Raw genomic sequence first — 27,077 nt, 5'->3', positions numbered from 1 at the left:
GCCCCATACTGGAGGTGGAGGGTTCAAACCCGGCCCCAGGCAAAAACTGGAAAAAAAAAAAAAAAAAAGAAATGCAGTGAGTCCCATTCTTCAGATTCTGATTGAACTGGCCTCAGCAGGGGTCCACAGATCTATGATTTCATGTATAATGCTTCTTTTTTTGTTTGTTTGTTCGAGACAGAGTCCTTCTATGTAGCCTTCAGTAGAGTGCTGTGGCATCACAGTTCACAGCAACCTCAAACTCTTGGGCTTAAGCGATTCTCTTGCCTCAGCCTCCCAAGTAGCTGGGACTCTGGGCCACACTTATTGTGCCTTGATAATTTTTTTTTTTTTATTAAATCATAGCTGTGTACATTAATGCACTTATGGGATACAATCTGCTGGTTTTATATACAATTTGAAATACTTTCATCAAATTGGTTAACATAGCCTTCACCACACTTTCTTAATTATTGTGTTAAGACATCTACACTCTTGATAAAATTTTTGATGCACAAAGTCCATGAGCATAGTAAAAAAGTTATTTTATATCACTATGCTTTGAGGTGGTTTCTTATGAAAGAATAATAACTGGAAAGCCCAGTTTTCCAGCTTTTCTTGAGGAAAACAAGAGGTAGAACTACTGTCCCCCTTCTTTATGACACAGATTACATGGGTACACTATCCCAAAGTTGAACACAAGATGGCTGCTTTACAGCTGGCTCAGACCTGCCAGTTTGCCAGAGTCTCATCCAGCACTCTTTAGGGTACAATTTTACAAGCAGATCCATTCATGAAACTTCCTGACCTCTTATGTATGTTGTTTATATGTTAAATGCATTTCTTTCTTTTGGTGGAGCTGAGCTTTTCCTCACCTACTACTGAAACCACAGTTGGCCTTTAAGTTCTTTATCTGGCCTTAATGCTTTCTGCAACACATCAGGTTCTTTGAGAATTTAAGAAGACCTGATGCTTCCCATTTTTAAAGCTCTAATTATGTAGGTCTTACTGGGTCTGCCCAGTATCTTTTTGTTTCCTTGCTCTATCTGTTCAATCCTAAACTAATCTCATGCGGAGAAATGGCTGACCCATTGACATGTCTTGATTTCAATAAATGATTAATTTTGATGCCCAAATGAGACACTTCTTTAGGCTCTCTTGGGAGGCTTGTCATTCATATAACTAGGGAAAAATGGTCTTCACACAAAGTACTTGAACAGTATATTTTTAAGTACAAATGGACTACTTAGGTGAGTAGCTATTATCATAAATAAAAAATCAACAAATGCAATGAATAGATAATGAATAATTTAAGGAAACACATTCTTTCCTAAAACTATTAGTAATTGTCCTAAGTGCCTAAAATAAATATGTCAAAGAAGAAATAAAAAAGAAAAAATAATAGCGGGTATCAAAAGCTGCAGTCTCCTTTTGTTAAGGTAAATGTAAACAATCTCAAATCTACTATTTATGTATGCAGAGGTCTGTAGATGGCAGGAAAATGCAACTCAATTGTGGCATAACTGAGGGAATATATCTCAAATCCAATAACCTTTTGTAAATTCAATCTCCTCCTTGAATATAGCATTGAGACATAAGAGAATTGAATTATGAAATGAGGGTGAGTCACTTTACAGTGAACAGTGCCACTTAAATGAATAGGACAAGCTGTTACATACTTAATATTATAACTTTTATTAAATTACGGGGTAAATGCAGTGCCTCACACTTAAGTTTTCACTGGAAGGGTTCCTGTAGATTCAGTATCAAACATAAGGGTTCACTTTAAAAGAACAGCCTAAAAACAACAATGAATAATTTTATTTTATTTTTCTTGCTTAGAAGTGTCCCTTGGTGAGAACTTTTGGAAAAATGTTCAAATAATTTCCTGTACTCTTATTATGTTCAATGCATATTGTCTATCTAGGAACATAACAACATTCTCAATGGATTCATATTTTCAGGCAGTATTTGTTAGTCTTTATGTCTAAGGCTCTGAACTTAATAGACATGAGTTCAAATCTAACATGCACTACTTGAATGTACTTGGAAAAGCCACTTAACATTTCTAAAATTCAGTTTTTATTTATGTAAATAAAATGGGAGGAAAATCCTTGCCTCATATGTTGTTGCAAGGAATAAATGAGATAAAGGGCCCCTAAATGCTTAGCAGAGAAGCCAGCACGGAAATATCATTAACTATTATGAACCGCTATTAACTATTAACCTTTAGTTCTAAGTAGCCTCTGAAATGCAAAGCAGTGGTGCTCGTCCACAGGCTCTGACCCGTGAGGAGCTAAGAAGTTTCACAAGGGATGTGAGTACCCATTTGTCCACTAAGTGTATATTTTTAAGGTCCCTGTACAGTCTGATGTTGAACATTGCACTGGAGCCTGCATGTCCCTTCCCACTGCCATTCAACCCGCCAGCCTGCTCTCTACTTGGGGAATGACCAACCGCAGCACCATTTATCGGATCTCCTAGCCTCTGCTTCCTAATAAGCCCAGCCAATGGGAACAATGTAAGTAACTGGAGGGAGGCATGAGGTGGGGTGGAAGTGGCAGCCATTTGTGATAGAGAGCAGTTCACTCTAGGGATATTCTCCCACTGAATATGAGCCCTTTATTAAATGCTCCTCCAATTACCCTAATTTAAGAGCATCAGTTTCTTCCCCCTACAAGTAGTTCCTGATAGTTTTAGATATTCAAAAAGCGTCCTCATTCTAGAAAACTTTGAAAACCGATACCAGTGGAGTTTTCAGTTGGAGAATTTTTCTTCCCCCCCACCCCCCCAGCACATTCCTTCATTAATCCACAAAGGGGCAGCTTCTTTTCTTGGGTAGTGGGAGATCCTCACCTGACTAGGGCTTCAAGGAAAGCACAGGCTTTCATTTTACATTTTGTCTAATACACCAATCTACAGGGGAAAATTTATACTGGAATATTATTTATCTTTAACATTTCATATCTCAACAAAATTGCTGTTCGAGGCCCGGTACAATGGTTTATGCCTGTAATCCTAGCACTCCGGGATGCTGAGATGAGACCATCTGTTGAGCTGGAGAGTTTAAGACCAGCCTGAGCAAGAGTGAGACCCCGTCTCTACTAGAAATAGAAAAATTAGCTGGGCATGGTGGCATGCACCTATGGTTCCAGTTACTCCGGAGGCTGAGGCAGGAGGAGCTCTCGAACTCAGTGAGGAGTTTGAGGTTACTGTGAGCTGGGCTGATGCCATGGTACGGTAGCCTGGGCAACAGAGTGAGACTCTGTCTTAAAAATAAATCATAACTGTTCCTCTGACTTTCATTTGTAATATAACTGCTTGTATGTAAATAAATAGAAGTTACTTTTATATATATATATATATATAATCTGGTGGTATAGATATTTTTTTCTTTGGGCATTGGGAATTGTTGGTAAAACTTTGTGAATTTACATGATATCAGAAGGTGGAGTTAATGCCTTTGAGGAGTATCTAAAAAAAATAGGTATCAGAACAAGAACAGAATTTAAATGTTTGATCCAATTAAAGGTGTTAATCACAGGATATAACTTGTCTTCAGCCAAAGACTTCAAGTGAGTTCCCCTGGAAACCGCAAGACTAGTCCTGCAGTTTGAAGCTTGAATAATAAACTCATCAATCTATTTCTTTACTTTCTCTCTTCACAGAAAAAGAGCAAGAGGAAAAATTGGTCAGAGACCCCTCATCTCATCTTTAGCAGTCATTAATACGTCATTCAGTTTAGCTGCCTCCTGAGGAATCTTTAGTGAAGCACCTTTTCTGATCCATTTGAAATTTTCAGAACTAATGATACCTTACAAGATAACTGGGGATTAATTAAAGTTGTTATATCTTCTGAACTCCAGGTGAACCTTTGTGGGGTCGTTACCTTGTGAACTTGCCCAGAATCTCTATTGAGGATGATATAATTATTCCATTTAGGCACCTGCTAGATTCCTCTTTTTAATCTCCACGAATTTTGTATTCACCTGTGCTAACAAGTCAATTAAAGACCATTTTGTCTAAGATTTTTATCTATTATCTCAGTTCTGCATAGTTACGCATATTTTGTCTTCAAGATTCTAGATCAGCATTTCTTCTGAGTTTGAACTCAACAATGCCAAAATCACATTCATACTATTTGTAATTGCTGGAGTTCTGCATTGGTATATTTCTCTTTATTTTACTTTTTAGAAAACATTTCCCTTCATCAATCCATATCTTACATTTCATAGTCCACATAAAAAGCACCACTTAAAAAAAAATACTAGACTGATTCTTGTAGAATGAACTTTCTCTCAATCCTAATGCCTAATACTTGATATCCTTTCATTGCTCCATTTGTATTTGTTTAACTATACGTATACATTACATACAGCTTGCAAATGACTCTTTGAACAAAGCACATATGAAAACATACCTAAAGATTAAACAAATGCATTGTCACTGTGTGTAGAACAATATCTGACACATACTATGTACAGTCACTTAAAAAAAGCTTGTTTTACTGAACTGTTAATCTTACTTTCTGCTAGCATAATTTAAATTATTTAGAAATAATACTTTAGTGGTTATCTGTTTTAATTACAAGTTATTATATTAAACATTCTTCCCCACAGTTTCTTGAGAAAAATAGTTCACTCATTAACACATATCTTTATTTTTCACTCATTCATTCAGAACATCTTTATTGAGAACCTCTAGTGTGCCAGAGATTGTGCTAGTATTGAGGATATGACTTTGACCAAAATAGACATTTATAATTATTATAATATATACCATTAGTATTGTTGCAACTGATTTTATGACATTTTTTTGTCCCTTAGCACTAAATTGGTTTAGCACTAAATTGTCTGAGAAACATAGAAGCATTTTATCAGTAAATATTATACACATAATTCTGAATTTTGTCTTCTCTTTGAGGAGTCAGGTTCTTATTTTGTATACTTATGGTGCAGAATGTATTAGGCCTGACACGCATGGCCTTTCCACACCTACCCTGTGAAAATCCAATGCCTAGTATAGTGAAGGGCACCAGGGTGTATCAGACAGGGAGTCGGGGCAACTAGTAAGGACGTAAGAGACATGTACACAAATAATGTCAATGTAAGCCAGAGAAAGTCTATAAAAAAGTAAAAATGTGGTGCTATTAGCATTCAGGATAGAAATATATCATTTCCAAACAAAATATTAAGGGAAGACATTTTAGAAGAACTGGCTTTTGAGCTAGGCCTGGAAAGGTGGGAAGAATTTATCCATAAAAAAATCTAGTGGATAGGAAAGGAGGAGAAGAAAGCAACAGAACTTCACAGAAAATATCCCTTTATCTACAAGTTACACTTCATTAAAATAAGATAAAATATTTTCCCTAAGATTATTCTATATTTCCATTACTTTTTATAAATAAATGTGTTCAATAATGATTCATTTTTCAGATATTCAAAGATAAATTATCCTAGTCTTATATTCTGCTTCATCCTTGTCTGTTAGGGTCAAATAACCCCATTTAAATATCACTAGAAAAATGACACAGAAAATCCCCTATTTGCAGACAATGATTCCCAAATCTCAATGATCTAAATGTAGATTTGCAGAGCTACATCGAAGAATTATTATAGTTTATGGTAGTTGTGTTTGTATTTTAATTATATTTTCTACCAAATATTTCTGAGGAAAGCTATCACTACCTTTATGTAGTAACATGTAATGATGAAGTAACAATTTGATTGCAAATATTAACAATGGTTTTAAATATGTAGCCAATTTGCACACAACACTCTGCTCAGTGTCAATGGTATGATACAAAACTTTCCCACATCCTGAATATCTGTAATGTGTTCCAGTATGTAATGGGGGCTGTTAAGATATTACCCATAGCAGAAGCTCTTGGCTTATAATGGCTTCTCTACTTAACCCACTACAAATTAGTCGATGTTAAAGGTGTTTTATTCCATAGTGCTATCTTAAGTCAGTTTAGTTTTAAATGTATCCGTTCATACTGCCCTTTTCCTTAATTCTTTCTTTCTAAACAAAATTTCCCTTCATTTCTTTCACTACGTTGTCTTTCAAGCCATCAAAAATACAAACTTTTGTGCGTATAGATTTTTTCCACTCCATAATGGTCTTAAGGTTGTTTCTTCCTTGTCACCTCTTCTTCCTCAAATATTATTTAATAACTCCTAAAGGAGACTTATTCGTTAAGTGTCCTTGCCTGCCAATAAAATTTGTCAATAACGACCAAGGCTGTATTGATTTGACAACAATTAGTTCCAGTGGCTTCTGTCAGTCACATAAAGGGGAGAATCACTTACCTATCACACGACTTTCCTCTATTTTCCTAGGAATTTGTACCATTTTTAGAAAAGCCTTAGGGGATTCACATTTCTAAAAATTTATTTGTTTTAAACAATTTCATTCATAATTGCCCCCACATAAAAGCCAGACTCAAAAGGCTACATACTGCATTGCTTTTACTTATATGACATTTGAGTAAAGAGAAAACTGTAGTGACAGAAAACATATAGTGATTTCCAAGGCCTGGGGACGAGGGAGAAGGTGATTACAAATCATCTTGTATTAGAAACATTTTAGGGTGATGAAAACACTCTGTATCTTCATTTTGCTGGTGGTCACACAGTAGTTTGCATTTGCCAAACTCATATAACTTTATTCTAAATGAATAAATATTACCATATTTAAATTAAATCTGACTTTGAAGAATTCATTAATATCACAAATTTTGGATCTATCTAAGATATATACGGATAGAGGGTGCCAAAAATTATACACATTTTAAGAAAGAAAAAAAAACTGTATTAAGGTTGTAATGCTCAAGTCACATTTCTTTTGTTACCGGTATTTATTATTAAAATTTTAATATTTTTTTCCATTCTTAAAATGAGTATCCTTTTTTGACACCCTCTATGTATATTCAATTATCTTTAAGAGATCAAGAGGGTAGAGGAATTCTTGGTTCTATAAGATGTTTTAAGAATTTCTCTCTTTTCAGAATACCAATAACATCTTCTTTTTCAAAAATACAAATTGTGGTTTAGGAAATAAAAACATACTGCTTTGCTTGTCTTAACTACAAGTTTATTAAAAAAAAAAAAACTCTAGAAATAACAGGATTTAGTTACATACCAGCTTATTTAATGAGATCATTGGTTATAATAATCATCCAGTCTCAATAACACACTCCTATTTTAATATTTGCAATTGCAAGATTTCACCTTTCACACTCTAGTAAGCAACTTAATAATTTAGAAGGATAATGGAGAAAATCACTGCTAGAAAATCTTGCATAATATTATCAATATTTAGATTCAAGAAACAAAATAGCAGGATTAGAGAAAATCCTGAGAAGGGTGCTTTAGACAGCAAACGCCTTACCTTTGCGTCTGGGTCCCATAGCTCTTATCGTAAGCCTCGTAGGTTGGATCCTCATATTCACCCCTGTAGCCATCATCGTACCCCTGAGGCAGAAAATGGTAGAAAGACCTATTAGGAACCAGTATGAATAACTTTGATCTCTTTTTAATTAATAAGATTTTATACAATGTGACCTTGGCTTTGTTTTATGTTTGGCTTGTGACCATATATCACATTTTATTAGATTAACAATTCCCAGATAACCTTGAATAATATTTCATGGATCAGCTATTAATGTTTATTAATTAAAATCAGTGTATCATTGAAGTAGCAATACTTACTCTAAAATTTATTTAGAACTGTCATCATCAATACTAATGAAGACAATTTAAGAAATTTAAAATGACATTTTCTTTTGAAAATATTTGGGTAGATAAAAACAATTGTGATAAAGTAATGTTGGTGTTAACATATTTGTTACAACCCCACTGGGAGTTTTTTTTTTTTCCTTCTAGTAATTATAATTAAGATAAAAATTACAAAGTCCAGGATCCATAAATTGTAGTTAAGTTTCAGCAAAAAGATGGAATCATTTCTTCCAAAAAAAAAAAAAGAGAAAGAAAGGAAGGAGTTAAATATTCTATGATTTTTAAATCTCTTAAATAAAAGAATGTAGCACAGTGAGTTTTATTACCTGACTAAATTACATAAACAAAGCTAAAGTAGATTTTGTCATTGCAACACATGCAAATAAGCTAGCATTAACACACTTCCATTATCAGTCACTCTGTAAATGGTTTAGCTTAATTTCCCTATGTGCTCATTGACTTTAAACCCTAGCCATCCATCTCAATTATTCCCATACCTCTGAAAAAACCTTTGGGTTTTCTGACTCTGGTGTTGGTGCATCACTTTCCCTGGAAAGCACTTCCAAGCCATGCTATCAATTCATAACTTCTTTTCAATCTGGAGTCATAAATCTCTCTTCTATTAAAAATCTGATTCAAAAATTTCAACAGATTTCTAAATGTGATAGTTTCTACATTAATTTTGATTAACTTGAGCTCATTTAATCCAAAAACTAATAATATTTGTATCAATTTAGGGGGATTAAAAAATGATTACTTTATTTCCATTTTTGCATCAGGTTTAATCTAAATATTGCTATTATTAGCTGTGGGTTTTTTAATCCAACTTCCATGTCTTCTATTTTTTTAACCATATTTTTGCCCTTCAGCATGGGATAGTCTCTTTATTTGACCTTTGAATACTCTCATTGGAGTCCTAATGAATTTAAAACTTCTAAAAAATTATAAAGCTAATTGTAATATTTATAAAATAAGTACATGCAGATTATTTAAAAATTATAGTAAAAATTCTAAAGAGTTTATGTCCAAAACTTGTAATCCTTGTTTTTCTTCAACCTCCAGCTATCTTTCATTCTTTTCCTTTATTATTTTAGTATTTATTTTGTGCAATTAAGTAATATAATTAATGTTGCTTGATTTATGACTTTTAGTCATTTTTCTATTGACTGGCCATTTAGGTGGTTAATATTTAGTTCTAATATGGATTCTTTCTCTTTTTCTTCCTATACCTATCTTCCTAATATGATTTCATCATAACTTTTTGTTAAATTAATAGCCACTTTCTTTTTTGTTACATGGAGACAACTCTTCAAAGAGTCAAAAACTAAATTAAAGTCACAATGCCCCAGGAGTCTCAGGGGATGCAAACTTCTTTTCAAGTACCAGGCTTTTGGTGTTCTATCAAGATTATAAAAATACGGCTTCACTCACCTTAACTTTTTATTCAGACTCAAGAGCTCTTGCTTCTAACAGGAGGCAAGTGAGTTCTAATTTCTCTTGCTTTATTTCATTTCAGTTTTATCTGTGTTTTATAACAAGGAGCTAGGAGTGCTGTGGTGGGGATAGGTACATAATGTCTTGGCTCCAAGTTTTCTCAATTCCTTATGTTTCCCCCATTTTCATCTGTTGAAATGCTACCAGTTCCTTAAGGTCATTGTACATAATACTATCTCCAGGAAGCTTTTCCAGTTTTTCTACCCCTATGATAACTCTTGGTCCTCTGTATTCCAATAGCCTGGAATGCTTAGAATACTTAGTACACATGTACTGTACTTATTTTCTACCATTTTATCTCTTTTTTAGAATTTAAGCTTCTGAAAAGCAAAAACTGTGTCATAATCACCTTTTCTGGATGCCTGTGGTACTACTTAGCATAATGTATTATATAGAGTAGCCATTCAATAATATGTTGAATTGTTAATTTGGACCAAAGGAGACCATTCTCCTCACGTGCAGTTATGGATGGACCTAAGTTAATCACCAGTAAAAGAGAACTATTTCCTATTATAAGGGTAGAGCTTTACTCTTTGGTTTGGGAAGATTATTTCATTTTACTTCCTCACTTTTACTTCTTTTATGTGTTACACAGAAAATACATAAAATAGATAAAATTTTTTCCTGCTAAAGTTAAAATTTCATAAAGTGTATAATGCAATGGCTCCCAAATAATTGTACTTACCAGAAAAGGGAAAATAAACGTGGATACATATACATATCTTTTTTTGTCTTCTAATACTTGATTGCTGCTTAAAAGTATCTTTTTAATAAGAAATATTTATAAACGTATGCGTCTGTGTGAAAATGTTTGTAAGCATAGACTCCTACCAAAAAACTATCATTAGACCACAGTCACAACACAGAAAGCATCACAGTGTTTAAGATGCCAGCACTGTGCTCTTAATATTAAAAACAAACCATCAATTATTCATGAGTTTATCGTTATTTCATAGGTCATATAGTTTTCCTGATGCTAAGAGTACAGGGAGTAGGTGACTTTTTGAAGAGCAGAGAGGACAGCAAGAGTGTTCTGGAACCTTGGGGTAGGAAAAAACAGTGGTGTAGCTGTGAAGGGTGTGGACTCTGGGTTTATTTTATCTTCATCAAAGCCGAGACCTTCACAAGGTCCATATGTGGAACCTTGGCCAAAGTTTTAATTGTTCTGTCCTTTGTAAAATGAAAGTAATATCATCGATCTCATAGGAATTTCACGACCTAGTACTGTACTGTTAAATATAGGAATTTAACTTTAACATATTATTTTGTTATTTTTATGGCTACTTCAGAGACAGCATGAAACTCTTGAAGGCAGAGAGAAGCAGCATATAATTTAGAAACAGAAGGGAGCCAGAGAATTCCTTTCTATTCTGAAATCTAATGAAGAATTAGGCGCAGCTCCTTTCTTGAGAATTTGGAATTAGGACTGACATACTGGTTTAGTTTAGGTTCGTTTTAGTCATTTATTCATTTTACGATTATCTGTTGAGCACTTACTACATGCTAGGCACTGCTGTAGAAGCTAGAGATTTGGCAATGAAAAAAAGAAAGATGAGAAAAGCTAGAGTTACATGGAAGATCTATGACAAAGAAGATCTCTACCTATAAATAAGAAATGGAGCAGTTAGGCTGAGGTTCTCCAGATGTTTGGTAAAAAATGCCCTTCCTTTGCTTTTCTATGCCTGGAGATGAAGTGCTGGCAGGAAGGTCCTGGAGCAAAAAGTCTTGGAGAAGCAGGGGAAGGCAATGTCAGCTGACCAGAGAGTCCTCGGACACTGTTGAGAACAACCAGCAGTCTCAATGTATTAATTCAAGTTGCACCATCAATAGAGTTTGTGGGACTTTCTGAAGAATCTCAAAACCTCTTAAGAATTAGGGAAGGGTAAAAACAACACATGGAATATTTTATATGCTACAGTTTTTACTAAGGCCAACAAAATTCTGATAGAGGGGAAATCAAAGTTCTAGAAATCAAAGTTATAGGAGACCATGTTTGTGTGTTTTCTTCAGAATAGTAAAAACATGGATTGTACTAGTGATATTTCAAGATAAATCACTAAAAGAGAAATTCTTCCTAAAAACACCATATTGACAAGGGATTCAAATTCAAAATGAATGTTTCAACTAAAAAATAAAAAAATAAAAAATCCAAATTTCATTTTAGCTTTATTGTTTGAGGGTTTCCTTTGAAGAAATTACTATCTTATTATATTCTGGCCTACTAGTACATTCCTAATAAAAAATTAAGACTACTTCATGCTTTTTAAGTTCACAGAATCTCAAAGCAGAATTTTCTACAGTAGAAAGAGTATATCTGTCAGTAAAAGAAAAGACCTCCTTAATCAATTAACGGCTTTTATTTTATTTTCTTCTACCTATAGACACATGATTTGGTATCTGTCACAAAAAAGAAATTACCCAAAGAGATATATTCATTCCTTTTTGGAACATATCCTGAGACTATCACTTCCCTGTAAGATTTCTTTATATTTGTGAAGTTATAAAGTCTTTAGTTTTCTGTTCTTTAAGCCCAATAAGAACAGGTTCTTATAGGATTCTTATGAAACCAAATCTTGGTTATTTTCCAGATCTTAGCTAAGCCCTTCATAATTTACTCAAGGTACAAGGTGAAGTATGAGCCTAAAACCAAGCAATAATGAAAGAAGACAATTTCTTTGTATTTTCCTATGAATTATAGATCACTTTATGCATTTGAATACTGAGCAAAGCAACATACAAGACAGACATATATTACCATAAACACATAGGTGTGCACAGCCAGCCTTTTCAAAACTCCTCTGAAATGTATTTTTTTTTTGTCTTTAATAAGCCTACTGATTTCTCGACTTCATGGGGTCATTGACTTAAACACTCATTCTGGAATTATAATTTCTATACCAATTTGGGGTTGTCAAATCTAAATAATATCAGGTCTACATATGAGCTTAAAATAATAATAAATCATCAGACTTTATATTAATCACTGATTACCTATTTTCCAGGCATTAGACATAAAAGAAGACTAAGACATAAATCCTGTCTTTGAGATGCTCTTACCCAGTGGTGTTCTAAGATATGTTTAATAATTGCGTGCTCCCCAAACCTGTATGCATATGTGTTTGTATGCATACGTACATAAAATTCAGTATACATTTTACTGAGATAAAGCACACGATTTGCAAATAAATTATGGAATTTATTATAAATTCTACACACATATAACTTCAGCATGACTTATAAATTCAATGTTCTTGTAATTTTATCATCACAATAATACTCCCATAAATCATAGCACAAATAAATACTTTATTAATATCCAGTTCAGCAAAGAAGATGGTCATGTGATGGATGAACATGTGTGGATGGTTAGATAGGATGTGACTTCACATTTTCATTTCTGTTGACCAGTAAAATAAAAGGGAAATCTCTAATATATACGTTAGAATTTTACTTGTTTGTTAGTGGTAATTCGGTGTTTTGATAGATGATATTTTTCACATACTGAAAATATTTCCTCATATCGTGTTCCATTTACAATTGTAAATGCTATCCTCATAACTCACTTTCAAGTTAATAATGCATTATTATTAAATTCTCCATAGCTTTCTTAAGTCTAGATAATGAACAAAATAAAAAGTCAAGTCCTAGATTTTAGCATCTGCCAACATCTATGGTGTAAAATTATTGCCATAGGTGAGTGCAGGCTACCAACATGTTATCACTAAAAACAGATATGTGAAGAGATGACCGTTAGCACCACCATAATATATTGTTTCTACCATGCAGATACAAGAGATGAGAACCACCTAAAGGGTACAGATTGTAATAAAATAATGGTAAGTTTATAAATGTTTGCTATCTTTATTTTTAATATGATTTAATTTTAAATTTATACAATTTAGTTTTTAACAATGGCTGTGTTTAACAATTGGTTCACAAAATTCCTAAAAATTTTACAAGGACTCTTGTGAGCCAGTATGAGTCATCTCTGGCATGCCACTGCTCTTGGACTAATAAGAGATCAACAGATGTACACGCAATTTAAGCACTAACGGGAAGTACTCCAGTAGAGTAGGTAATAGGTACTTGGGGAGTGTGTGGGAGGAATGCCTAAATTGTTCTGAGGGGTTCAAGGACAACTTATCAGGGAAAGTCTTATTTGAGGAAGGTGTATTTGAAGATAAGTAAATACTATCCAGGTGAATAAGCAGGTAAAATGAGAGTATTCCATTTCCAGGTACACCAAATGTGAATGCATGGCATTATGAAAAACAAAACAAAATAAACACTGTTTTGTGAACTGCTAGTAACTAGATCGAATTAAAGCATGAAACTCCTGAGAAATAGTAGGCAGTTAGGTTTAATAAACTTAGAGAGGTCAGGTCTGAAGTGCTTCCTATAACATGGTGAGGAGTTTATCTGTATCTAGTAGGCAAGCGAGCCATCAAATGGTTTCAAGCGGTAGGATGACAAAATGTAGATTAGTCTTTTTGTATTCCCCTTCTCCTCCCTCCCTCTCTCTTTCTCTCTCTCATTTTTTGACAGAGTCTCACTCGCTCACTCAGGCTATAGTGCCATGGCCTCAGCCTAGACTCTCAGCAACCTCAAGTGCCTCAACTCAAGTGATTCTCCTACCTCAGCCTCCAGAGTAGCTGGAACTACAGGTGTGCACCATCACAATGGATAATCAACATTTTGTAACTTTTATTTGACTCAAAAATGAAAATCTCCAGGTCTTTTGGTAGTAGGCTCCCTTTTTTCTGCTATTTTCTCGAACATGCTCATCACAGTTATTGCTAAGTTCCTGAAAGATGGAATTCCAGCATCTGAATCACTTGTGATTTTATTTTTTTCTGCTTGGTTTTTATAGATTTGAGATGGTTTTTAAATATGTCTCGTAATTTTTCATTGCACGCTTAATATTGCATATGGAAATTTATGAAGACTTTGGCATTTTGTTTTTCCAAAGGGGATTAAGTGTTTTCCCGGAAGGCAATTAGAATAGTAGCAGATAACCCCGATACTATTAACAGTTGGTCTTAGGCAAATGGATAAATGAAGCTTAGTCTAAGCTATAGCTATAGCTCTAGTAGTCATCAAAATACAGATGACAACTGAATAACTCCTTGTGCACAGCGTCTAATGAAAAGGGAAGTTGAGTCTTCTTACCACACTCTACATAAACACAATGTTACCTGCCCTACTTTATCTCTAGGAAATGAGGGCACAAGCATCACCTATAATAAATATATTTCACATGGGAAGACCTCACTGTATAAAAAAATCGGTCTTGAATTTATCCACAATTGAAAGCCCTTGTAAAATCCCTATGCCAATGTTTTTGGAGTTCTTTTTGATTAGCATCAACCTGTAAAAATTTTGGTTCTATTTTTGTATGCATTATTAACCCCTAGACACAAAATAAAAAAATTTCGAAGAAAACAGAAACATACAGGAATATGTATTTGAGAGGCTGAGGTAGAAAATAGGAGCAATTAATAGCTATAGAATATAATATTTATAGAAATTTGAATTGTCCTTTAATATAAATTTGGATTTATATATAGCCTTAATATATACAGGAATATGTATTAAGTTGCCTCTGGATATAGCTAGAGTCTTTCTAATCAGCACTAATTTATGGAGCAAAGATTTTTGAGGATTTCTTATAACTCAGAAAATGAAATCATTATACAAAATAGTTCAGAATTATCTCTCACTATATACTTTGGAAAATAGTATGTTTCAAAAATATCATGTTATGTCATTGACAGTTTCGCTAAGTTTTTGTTTGTTTTGAATTTACCTATCTAAAAAGTTAAGTAAGACCACAGGAAATTGCTGTTTTTGTAGGTCAGAAATGGTCAAATGTTGGCAACCTAATACTAATATTAGAAACTATAAAATTGCCATGTTTTTGTCAACTGAAGAGAAGCAAAAATGTCCTGTGATGCTACTGAGTTATTGTGGCTTTCAGAAGAAAAGCATTTAGAAATTTAAACAATATAAAATGACATCAATTAGTGTGTCACATACCCACATTTTCTTTGAAGACTTTAAAATTTAATAGGTCTTGGTGACAGATTTAGCATTTGGTTATTATATTTATTTTGGATTTTATTCTCTGTAAATGGTCAGTGGGTATTAAAGAAAATATATAAATTAAATTAAAGGAAAAATAGAAATTTTCTAACATAATTGAGAGAAAAAGAACATAAAGTTAAGCAAGCAATGATAATTAGGAACTAGAAAACATTCTAGAATGTAGAAAGTAATTTGATTATGAGGGTCGAGATCACAAATTTGTCACCAAATACTAAAATGTTAGGCAAGGAAGCAATTTGCAAAGTTTGCCCTTTGATATTAATGAATGTAATTAACAGATCAAATAGAAACTTAACATTAACTCTCTTTATGAAGTGTGTTTAATTCTTATAAACATATTCCTTTCTTAATGTCGCGATTTAAACGATAAAATGACCACTTCATATATGAGCTTTTGTTGCTACAAAAGTACTTCATAGATATAATTCAAAGTTTATACCCAGGATCTACAAAGATCTCAAACAAGTAAGCTAGGAAAAAACAATTAAAAAGTGGCAAAAGATATGAAGAAAGTTTTTTCAAAAGAAGATATATAAATGGCCAACGTACATAAAAAACTGCTCAACACCACTAATCATCAGGGAAATGAACATTAAATCGATAATGAAATAGTACCACCCCTATTAGAACAGCCATTATTGAAGAAAAAAACAACCACCAATTGATGTTGGTGTGGATATGGTGAAAAAAGGAATGCTTATACACTGTTAGGACTTTAAATTAGTGCAATTACTATGGGAAACAGTATGGAGATTCTTCAAAGAATTAAAGTAGACTTACATTTGATCCAACAATCCCACCACTGGGTATCTATCCAAAGGAAAAGAGGTAATTATATCAAAGAACCCCTATACCTGAATGTTTATTGCAGCACAATTCAAAATTACAAAAATATGTAATCACCCTAAATATCCATCAATTGATAAGTGGATAAGGAAAATGTGTTATCATTTATATACCATGGACTATTATTTGGCCATAAAAACGAATGAAATAATGTCATTTGCAGCAACTCTAATGGAACTGGAGATCATTATCCTAAGTGAAGTACTTTTGGATTTGACAAATAAACACCACATGTGCTTAGTAACAAGTGGGAGCTGCATGATGGTTCCACATAAAGAGATATAAAGGACACGGGAACTAGGAATGGAGCAGGGTGGGAGGAGAGTGAAGAATAAAAACTTACCTATCGGGTATAATGTATACTCTGCCCAGGACAGGCACACTAAAAGCCCCAACTTCAGCTTATATAATTCATTCATGTACTAAGTAGCCTTTAATATTTTGAAATAAAAATTATTTAAAAAACTAAACATACATTTGACTGGGCAGGGTGGCTCATGGCTATAATCTGAGAACTTTGGGAGGCCAAGGTGGGAGGACAGTTTGAGGACAGGAGTTTGAGAATAGCTTGGGAAACAGGGAGACCTCATTTCCACAAGAATATTTAAAAAATAAGCAAACATGGTGGTGTGCCTGTAGTTCCAGCTATTTGAGAGGCTGAGGTAGAAAATAGGAGCAGTTAATAGCTATGCAATATAATATTTACAGAAATTTGAATTGTCCTTTGATATAAATTTGGATTTATATATGGCAAATCAATATTTTCAGCTTAAGAATTGGAGGCTCTATGATCACACCACTGCACTCCAGCCTGGGTGACAGATTAAGACTCTGTCCAAAAAAGAAGAAGAAGAAGAAGAGGAAAAGAAAATAAAAACATCATGAAATAGTATTAAAACAAAAACTAAACAGGAAATGCCAATGTTGTAATAGTCAATATTACCTTAGAATGTAAATTTGAAATGCTTGTGACAAGTAGACTCTTGGCTAAGGATTATTTATACTTTTCATATATCTTTTCTTAAAAGTTTTATATGAAATATCTCCCTATGTTCTTATCATACATTCTATCTTTGATGTTATATAGATAAAACTAATGATGTTCCATTCATGTGAGAAACATTCAGATTCATATATAACACATATTACGAGACCTCTAAGTTACCATGGGAAGTGGTTATACACACAGTATTCTGTTAAAAACCTACCTCAACCCTATATGGCGGGTTGTACATCTTTACACCCTTTTAAAAATTAGGAAAATAAGAAGTAATTTCATGAGTCCATAGCCCACTAGAATGTGTCCTGGCTAAAATCCAAACTCAGTTCTCTGGCACTGTAGAGTATTTAATCTCTAATTGCCTTATTAGAGTCCTAATATCATTAATAGCAAAATATAATGCTCATGATCATTTTTAAATCAATTGAGTAAGTTTATGATAGTAATGACACACACAGTATGAGGTTATAGTTGTTCAAACATGTACTGAAGAAATAATGAAAAAACATTTGGGGTTAACAGTTTTATATTTTCAAAAGTGTCTTATCTTTAAATGGACATATACTTTAATGAGAATATGGAGGCAAGACATGATTGCAAGAGGGACTTTACCTAACAATTGCAATCAGTGTAACCTGGCTTATTGTACCCTCAATGAATCCCCAACAATAAAAAATAAATAAATAAATAAATAAATAAGTAAATAAATAAATAAATAAATAGAGAATATAAAATATCAAGAACTCTGCAGCATCTGGGCTTTTAAGGCACTTAAAAGTTAACCAGTTAGTCCGTGACTGTTTCATGGATGCTGGCAGAAGATATGAAACTCCTGGATCAGAAACAAGGGACTTTATTAATCACAACAGTGTGACAGCCGGAGCCTCATTTGCTTTGTCTTAGTTTCCTATGTGCCCCTCATTCCCAAAGGGCGGTGTAGAAAGAGCCAAGTTAGAGGTCTGCACACTCAGTGGACTGCACTACAAGGAGGAACAGGGAGCCCAGGAAATCTCTACAGTAAATAGAAGCACATCTGCTTTTCCTCTGGGGGGGATGTTACCTGGTTCCTTAATGCTGCTACTTACAACACAACTCTGACAAATAGTATAGGTGAAGAGTACTTAGGGCCTTATACTCTTGGCATACTCTGGCAGAAGGTACAAGAACACTCAGGATCTATGACAGATTAGGTCTTCTAACAAGAGATGGGAGAAAGACACGTGACATCTAGGAGCCCTTCAAAAATGATTTAATATATTGAGGAAGGAAGGGCAGATTAATTATATTGTTTGTGTATTTGATATCAGAAAGCTAGCTCAGCAGATGGCAATGTATGCCTTTACTTTTATCTCTTTGGCAAAATTCAACATGATTTCTTCTTTTTATTCTACATTCTTGTTGTCTCCTAGATTTCTATAATGTTTTACCCAAAGGGAGTATTAGCCTGAAACCCTTTTCTACTAGAAGCAATAAGCATTATCAGTTGTGTCATACTATTTCCTGAAAACATAGATCACATATTGTTAGTGATGCTTCCAGTTCCTGCAGAATATTAACCTTCTCTATCATAGCAGTTTCAAACCTGTTTCCCTTTATTGGAAAAAATGACCAAAATTAGTTTCCGAAGTTTCAAAGCTCATCTAACTATTTTTGATGATCGACACTACTTAATGGGATTTAGGTTTCCAGGTAGGTGATTCTTAATCATGAACAGTTGCATTAAATTTCTGTTAGAAAGGACACTATTCATAAATAGAAGTACATCACAAACTCTAGATTAATAATAAAACTTGGTGCTTGTTGGGGAGAGAGGAAAGCTTGGCTATTTATAGAATGCTTCTAGGCCATAATTAAAATGAGACCTCCTAGAATATTTTAGTTATTTTTCCCTAGTATGCCATGAAAGGATATTTGCTTTATATTTTTGGAAAAGATTCAGTCGCCAGTAGTTTTATAAATGCCTTTTAACACTTTAGAAGTCAGACAGCAAGATTTCCAATTCAGCTAATGAACAGAACCATTTAGAGTAACGTAGTGATGGTTTTTTAATGGCTTTATTTTGAAATATGTTAATGATTTACGTCCTTCACATTGTGGACATCAGTACTACTTCTGAATAGAGCCCAAAGCAAATGCTTTAAAGTCCATGCCTTAAGTCACTAAGGTCTTCGAACTCTCTCAACAGAAAAAAGACCACTAAAATTGGTAATGCTGTCGTGGCTAGGAAAAGAATCAAGTATTAGGAGACAATCCATGTTTTTCTCTTGTAAGTACCAAAAGGTTAAAGATTAATACAAATAGCTTAATATATTTCTAATCATAGGAATCCAATGGGCTGGCCACATCAGAGGGAGAGTTTTCATTGTTGTTGTTATTTTTAAAGGGTCTTTTCACCTCCAATTACCTAAACAGTGCCTTGAAATCGCTGCTATGTGTTTTCTATTGTTATTTAAGGCTGTAAAAACCAAAGCCTAAAATGTTGTTGACATCATCATAGCTGATTTTATTCAAATGATCTAATACAACCCACGTATAGCAGAGGATGAATTAGAAACAAAGAAAGGGTTTAAAAAATCAGCATTCCATAATGACTCTTGGTAATATAATGCTGCGCTTCTTGCCACGCTTCTTGGTAATATAATGCCGAAAAGGGATTTTACAGATTATAAACAAGAGTGTGATGGCATGATGTATCTATTGAATATTATTGCAATCCCCCAAATATTTGAGTTCTAATCTTTAGGAATATTTTTCCAATTAGAAAACAATTTAAGACCCTATTATTTATATTAGTAAAGTAGTTTATATGTTTTGTTTCACACAACTATCCCTTGCTAATAAATTATGCCTGATAAACACATATCAAAATGAAATAACTAATTTCACATAAGCCAGCTAAGTAATTTTCATTTTGGTGATGGTTATTTTCCTATTGTATGGTACCAACTACAACAAATATGCCTTTGTTATCCTGAGAGAAAGGCCTTTCTAATCTTTTTGATATTCCTATGATAGAAATAACACTAACCATGTCAGCCTTGTATTCATCTTTAACCTTTTGGTACTTAGGAGTGAAAAGCATGCATGAGTTGCCTTCTAAAACTTCATTCTGTTCTTAGTCATGAAAGAATTACCCATTTTATTTTCTGCAATGTTGTTTTCTATTCCAGCAGTGCCAATTCATAGATAAAAGTAAATGTTCACATTAACTGCAATATTAATAAAGTATTTTGATATTGATTGAATAGAGAGAGGCTTCACTGCTAAATTAGGCTTAGTTTTGGTCTTGAAAATTCTACTTACTAAATGACTCTCTCTTATTTGGTCAGGCTTTTTTGTTGTTGTTGTTGTTGTTCTAGGCTCAGACTTGGGGCTGTGACCCAAGGCTCCCCTGGAAACTGGCTGTCCTGGAGGCAGACTGTGTGAACAGGCAGAGGCCCTCCCAGCTCTAAGTTTCACATAAGATTTCTTTGCATAATTCCATGTAAAAATGTTTCAAATACATTGGTGTATAATATTCTGCTTTATTAAACATTTCTACGTGTTCTATTGTAACTACCACATCTAAGCTGTCTGAGCAAAAAATACCGATTTGCCCTATAGAAATCCAAATTTACATCAAAGGACGATTCAAATTTCTTTAATTATTCTATTCTATAATTACTAACTGCTCCTTTTCTGTGTAGTGAATCATTTCTTTCCAAATTTAACATTATCATGTTAAAGCTCCTGTTAGATATCACACTTGGAGATTCCGTATGTGCCGGTACAAAGCTAGGGCAATAGGTTATTCCGTGATGATGGAAATTTTCTATGCTCTATGCTGCTCAACATGGTATTCACTTCAGACATGACTAATGAGTACTTAAATGTGGTTTGTATGACTAAAACCCCCCAACACACTAAATTTTAATTTTATTTAATTTTAATTTATTTAATTGTTAATTCAAGTAGCTATATGTGGCTATTACCTACCATAGTGGTCATGGAAGCGCTAGCGAGTAGTCACATATGGAAATATTCGTCTAACCAGACATTTTTTAGTATCTTCTTTTTTCTTCGGTTTGAAGTTAACCATAGAAGAAGAAAAAGCCAAGGGAGTTAGGTTTTATACATATCATTTTGGTAGCTATAAATACATATATTTAACCTGCTGTCCATTCTCCCTTTCATCTCTTCCTGCCCCATTATAAAGATTACCCTTGATTTTGTCCTTCTAATTTTGAGTGTTTGGCCTTTCGATGAAGGAGATGAATTGGGAAATTGGATGGCATTTTCTATACGACTTACTTTGTTGGGAGTATTCAAAAAAATGAAAAAAACCACAAGTTCACATGGCAATCGTTGAGCGCTCTGAGGAAAGTTTCAATATACAAACATCCAGCAAAGAGCTATGAGATTTGGGAACATGAAAAACACTTCTTGACTCTGTACTTGTCCTTCTTATAATCTTTTTAAAGAATCAACAAAAAAGGGGTATATAGATCCAAATATCTAAGCTTGTGGTGATTTAAAGTCTGTTATTTTAAAGCAGAATCTTACCCCGTCAGTTCTGTTGTATTCCTTATTGTTTCATTATAAACTGATAGAATGACCTCAGGGTCTGATGCTTAAGGAGGCTTTCAGCATTCACAACATTGATAATGAGGAGTTATTTTTAAGACTGTATAAGATTACAGTGGGGAAAACTATAAAAGACACTGGAGACATTTTATATGTGCTATGACTCATTTTTTAAGACAGCAACAGCAACAACAAAACAATATTCTTGCCACAAGGAATATCTTAAAAATAGAAGAAAATGGGTCAAAAAGAGCATTGAAAGAGATGAAAGGTCATTTTATAAAAGTCTATGATGTATTTACATCTGAGACCTATGAAATCAGGTTTCCTTTAATTCTAGTTGAAATGGAAATTGAACTGAAATAATGAGAAAACTGGTGATGAGGCTCACACAAAGATCAGTAAATGCAGGAAATAACAAGCAGAACAAGCAAGGCCAGTCCGCAGGGCTCAGGCTGTTTTTGACTGGATGTTTGTTAAATCTCCTTGATGAGCTCTTAGCCCTGCAGCTCATAGTGGGCTTTGTCTTTCTGAAATGCTGCTGCTGTTCTGATATGTACTCTACCGCAGCTTCTTGACGCCTGGGCACACACACGGTCAGTTATGACCATCACCTTGCTGGTCCCTAGTGCTCCTCACTCAGCACCTCTGTCTCAATGCTCTGGAAAGCAACCAAGTATTTTCAGAACAAGTCATCTTCTGATTCTATATACCTCTGTTTCTCCTTTCCAGCGTTCTTCATTTCCCTCTTTCATGATTTGCTTGTTTCCCAGGGGGTAACTGCCTCTCTTCTCATTTATGACCAAAGGAAAAAGAAGAGAACTAGAAGATAATAGTCAAATTTGACAAATGTTACGGTTCTTCCAAAGTCAAATTCTTATGTTTCTAATTTTATCTTGAGTAATCTGCATAGAAAGTGCTGTAATAGCTAATAGGTCTCTATCAAAAAGAAGGTAAACAATGACAGTGATTATTATGGTATTGCTATTATTATAATATACTACTAAAACGTGCAAATACAGTAGAATCTCTGTGAGTTGACCATCTAAAGGACTGTAAAAAACTGGTCAACATATGGAGATGGTCAAGCTAAAGAACTAGGTCTACTATACTGAAATGTACATGTGGTGCACATCCAGTCTATGAAAATTATGTCAACTTAAGGAAGTAGTAAATGTAGGGAGGTGGTCAACTCAGGAGGCCCTACCGTGTATAATTTGCGTAGTAGTATACTAAAAGAATTTTGAATGACATAGTCTGTAACTTGTGCTAAACACATATATAGATTATTCCATTTTTTGTTATGACGCTGCTACTTTGCCATACTAATTTTATAACTCTGGATGCCCTTGTATGATTTCTAAAGTATAATTATAACTATCTAAAAGATCAGTGGCCAACTTCTAAAGTTCTTGAATATTCCCTGCATTTTCTATTATATAGTTTTCAAAATTATAAACAGAAGGATGTGCCCTATTACAGGAGCCCAGACTTTATAACAAGACACCTGGAAATGCTCAGAGAAAAGGGGACATGCCTGTCAGAGAAATGACACAAGGCTGGGCTGTCTATGATACAATACACCCTTAGAGCCCTTCACATTTTTGCTAAATACATAAAACATCTAAATGCTGAGTGGTGCTGTATTTTACATGGAAAATCAAGAAGGAACTGCCATTTCAATTGTAGGGATTAACCAAATCAGCACACTCTGATTGATTGGGGGGTGTGGGAAGGACTGCTGGCAAAAAGAAGCTTAAGAAGCTTGAGGAAGTATATTAGTTTGCTACACATACCATAACAAAGTGTCACAGACTGAGTGGTTTAAACAGCAGACATTTATTTTTCCTATAGTTTTGGAGGCCAAAAGTCCAAGATCAAGGTGTCAACTGTTTATTTATTTATTTATTTATTTTTTTTTTAGACAGTCTCATTATGTAGCTCTCTGTAGAGTGACGTAGTGTCACAGCTCATAGCAACCTCCACCTCTTAGGCTTAAGAAATTCTCTTGACTCATCCTCCCAAGTAGCTGGGACTATAGGCACTTGCCACAACGCCCAGCTATTTATTGGTTATAGCTGGCTTGAGCTGGATTCAAACCCACCAGCTCTGGTGGTGTACATGGCTGAGCTACAGGCACCCAGCCAAGGTGTCAACTGTTTGATTTCTTCTGAAACTTAACTCCCCAGCCAGCAAATGGCTATCTTCTCATCATATCTTTTTTTTTTTTTTTTTTTTTTTTGCAGTTTATGGCCAGGGCTAGGTTTGAACCCACCACCTCTGGCATATGGGGCCGGCGCCCTACTCCTTTGAGCCACAGGCGCCACCCTCTCATTGTATCTTCACAGGGTCTTCGCTCTGTGTATGTCCTTCTCCCACATTTGAGATGATGTGTGTCCTAATCATCTCAAAAGGACATCAATCATGTTTGATTAAGGCCCTAGCTAATGGCCCCATTTTAAATTAATTACCTCTGTAAAGATTATTTCTAAATACAGTCACATTTTGAGAAACTGCATGTTTGGGTTTCAACATATAAATCTGGGGGTGGGGAGCACAATTCAGCCTATCACACAAAGTGAATCACCATAAATCACAGGAAAGGGTGGAACGTCCTGAGACATGGTCGCTCTGGAGATGGATCTGGGCCAAGTCTAGTCAGACTGCCATGGGTTCCATCCACACTTGGATGCCATCTGGATTGCTCTGCAAGATAAGGATGACTTTCCCATTTTACAGGTGAGAAGAATAAGCCTTATAGGGTTTAAGTAACTTGCTCAAGATCGCACAGGTTCTTAACTAGCAGACAAAGGATTTGACTTAGCTTTATCTGACTCTAGATCTTAGTCTCTTTTTATTAAACCATGCTGCTAAACAAGCTTTTTTCTCTAAACTCAATTTATCCAACATAATGATAATTAAAATACAAATTGATAGGCTATTCAATAGTTTTTTGAACATTTTAGTTTTGATTATGGAATTTAACAATCTGCAGAGCTAATTATTTCACTTTACAAATATATTTTGAGTGCCTGAAATGTGACTGTGATATATCGATAAATGGAACAAAAATCTCTGCACTCAATGAGGTCGTAGTCCAGTGGTGGTTCAAGATGCAGACAGAGAATAAACAGCATGGAGATAGACACTACAGAAAAATTAAATAGAGCCAAATGTTTGGGATGAGGAGATCAGTATATAAATTTTAATAACATAGTTAGAGCAGGTGTTTCTAAAAATCTGAGATTTATAGTATTATTTGAATGAGAAGATGTATTCTAGATTAACAGAATATTAACAAGTAATAATTTATAATGAAGACTTGCAGAACTCTACAGGAACCCAAGCTCTTAATTAACTTTCAGTAGGTATTTTATTCATAACCATCTCATCCATGACCATGAACGCATCACAAAACCAACTAGAATTACACTGGGCTTAGTAATTTATGGAATGGAGGGAAGGGCCACATAAGGGCACAATAAGTTCACCATTCCTGTCGCCCTTTCTTACTCCCTCCACCTTGGTTTTCCTCTCTCTCCTGCACTTTCCATTTCTCATCTCTTTTTATCTTTGCTCCTCCACTTGAGAGGGACACAGCCACCTCTGCAGCTGCTTTCATGTCACATCACTCAGTGGCTAACCCAACAGGAGCAGGAAGCTTCTTTCTAAGCCTCAGTTTTCCAACTCACAAAGGAGGACCGTCCTTAGCTTGGGCTGATCATTTTGGCTGCGAGTGAGAGGTCATGACCTGCTGATTTGGCGACCCCTGAACCGTATGAGCATTTCTCAGGCAAAAGAGGGACAGCTATAAATAATTGATCAGTATAATGGATATAAATATCTTTCTTTTAGCAGAGAACTGTGATTCATAGTTGGCTCTGCTGAGTTAATCGGTATGATCTCTTGCTCCTGTGTGTAGTGTTAGAATTTTTATTTTCTTCCTTAGGGCTATCTGGAAAGAGAAGAAAGCATAGCGCTGACAGAGAGGGTGGGAATATGGCAGCCATGCATAAAGGTCACCCACATCTATATTAATATGTGCCATACAGAGGTGTGGTAGACTGATGGTGATGTAAGTGTTATTTTCACATTCCAGTCCCAGGAATCTCTAAATTCCTTTTAAAAATCCCTTAAAATGGGGGGTGGGGGGGTTGCAAGGAATTATTAAGTTCAGAACTTGAGAAGAGATTATCATGTACTATCCAGGTAGGCCCTAAATACCATCATAAGCATCTTGTAAGAAAAAGGCGGCCGGGGGGGGGGGGCTGGGGGGGGATTAGACATTCACACAAAAAGGAAAAGGTGATTGATGTGAAGACAGAGGTAAACACTGCAGTAATCCAACCACAGACAAGAAATGCCAGAGCCACCAGAAGCTGGGAGAAGCAAGGACGGATTCTCCCCTGGAGCCTCCAGAAGAAATACAGTTCTGTCAAGTGATTAATTTTGGACTTCTGGCCTCCTGAACAGTGAGAAAATAAATCAGTGTTGTTTTCAGCCACAAAGTTTGTGTTAATTTGTTACAGCAGCCGTAGGTAACTAATACAGATGTGGAAGAGCAAAAAGGCATCCATTTACCTGGAACTCTCAGCAAGCTGAGGAGTTAAAAGATGTCTGCATTAAAAGAAAACAGATGAAACAGGACTTCTGGTGGGATGCCACAAAAACATGGACAATGGTCTGTCTCATTATTCATGAGTGGAGCAAGAGAACATCGTGGGGTTGAGAGCTCACCAATCTTCAGTCCTACGTGCCCTGCAGACTTAATGTTCGATAAGTGATCAGGTGAGCCTGTTATTAACTTCCCAGAACTTCTGATTCTCCGTAAATTGGGGTACAAGTTTCATCATCAGAGGCTACAAACCTGGACTACGTTTAGAGCCACATAGTGGAAGGATTTCATGAACTCACAGAAGCAATCATCTTAAAAGGTGTGGATTATGTCTTATGTCTAAGTCTTCCCCCTTGATGCTGTGCCTTATACAAGACTTTGCTCGTGATTTTACAAATCTCTGTAATTTATTAGATGAAACTGCAATATTTGATGTGGCGCCTACTTATTGTGGAGTGAATATAAACTAAGGAATAAATGGAATAGAAAAAAAGAAAAAGCCAGGAGGGCATAGAGAAATCAGTAACAAATAAGCGTGAATTTAGGGAGATCTTTTTAAAACCATAACTCTGAGGGCTCGTAGAGGGCTAGCTTGCTTTACTAAAATGAAGATGACAGCAGTGTTTTTCAACCCTTGGCATTAATCAATAAAACATGTTCAATGTCAGGTTTTTCCTCCAGAAGTTTTCATTACAATTTTGATGTCAATACTAAATTTCTGATAGAATATAACAAA

General features: G+C 34.8%; 1 protein-coding gene across 2 annotated transcripts in view; it reads right to left on the bottom strand.

Moving 5' to 3' along the window:
* The window catches only part of KHDRBS2 (KH RNA binding domain containing, signal transduction associated 2), a 577,858-nt gene that overhangs the window by 36,535 nt on the left and 514,246 nt on the right, over positions 1–27,077 (bottom strand). For both annotated transcript variants that reach the window (XR_008382612.1, XM_053603566.1), the window contains exon 7: positions 7,372–7,454. Coding sequence is in view for 1 of the 2 variants with exons in the window: in XM_053603566.1 (XP_053459541.1) it covers positions 7,372–7,454 (83 nt within the window). In the remaining variant the exon portion in view is untranslated. The remainder of the gene's footprint in view (positions 1–7,371; positions 7,455–27,077) is intronic.

The sequence above is a fragment of the Nycticebus coucang genome, chromosome 9 (genome assembly GCF_027406575.1).
Source record: "Nycticebus coucang isolate mNycCou1 chromosome 9, mNycCou1.pri, whole genome shotgun sequence".
NCBI classification, from domain to species: Eukaryota; Metazoa; Chordata; class Mammalia; order Primates; family Lorisidae; genus Nycticebus; species Nycticebus coucang.
Note: the sequence above shows the minus strand (reverse complement) of the source record. Positions and strands in the feature narration are given on the sequence as shown.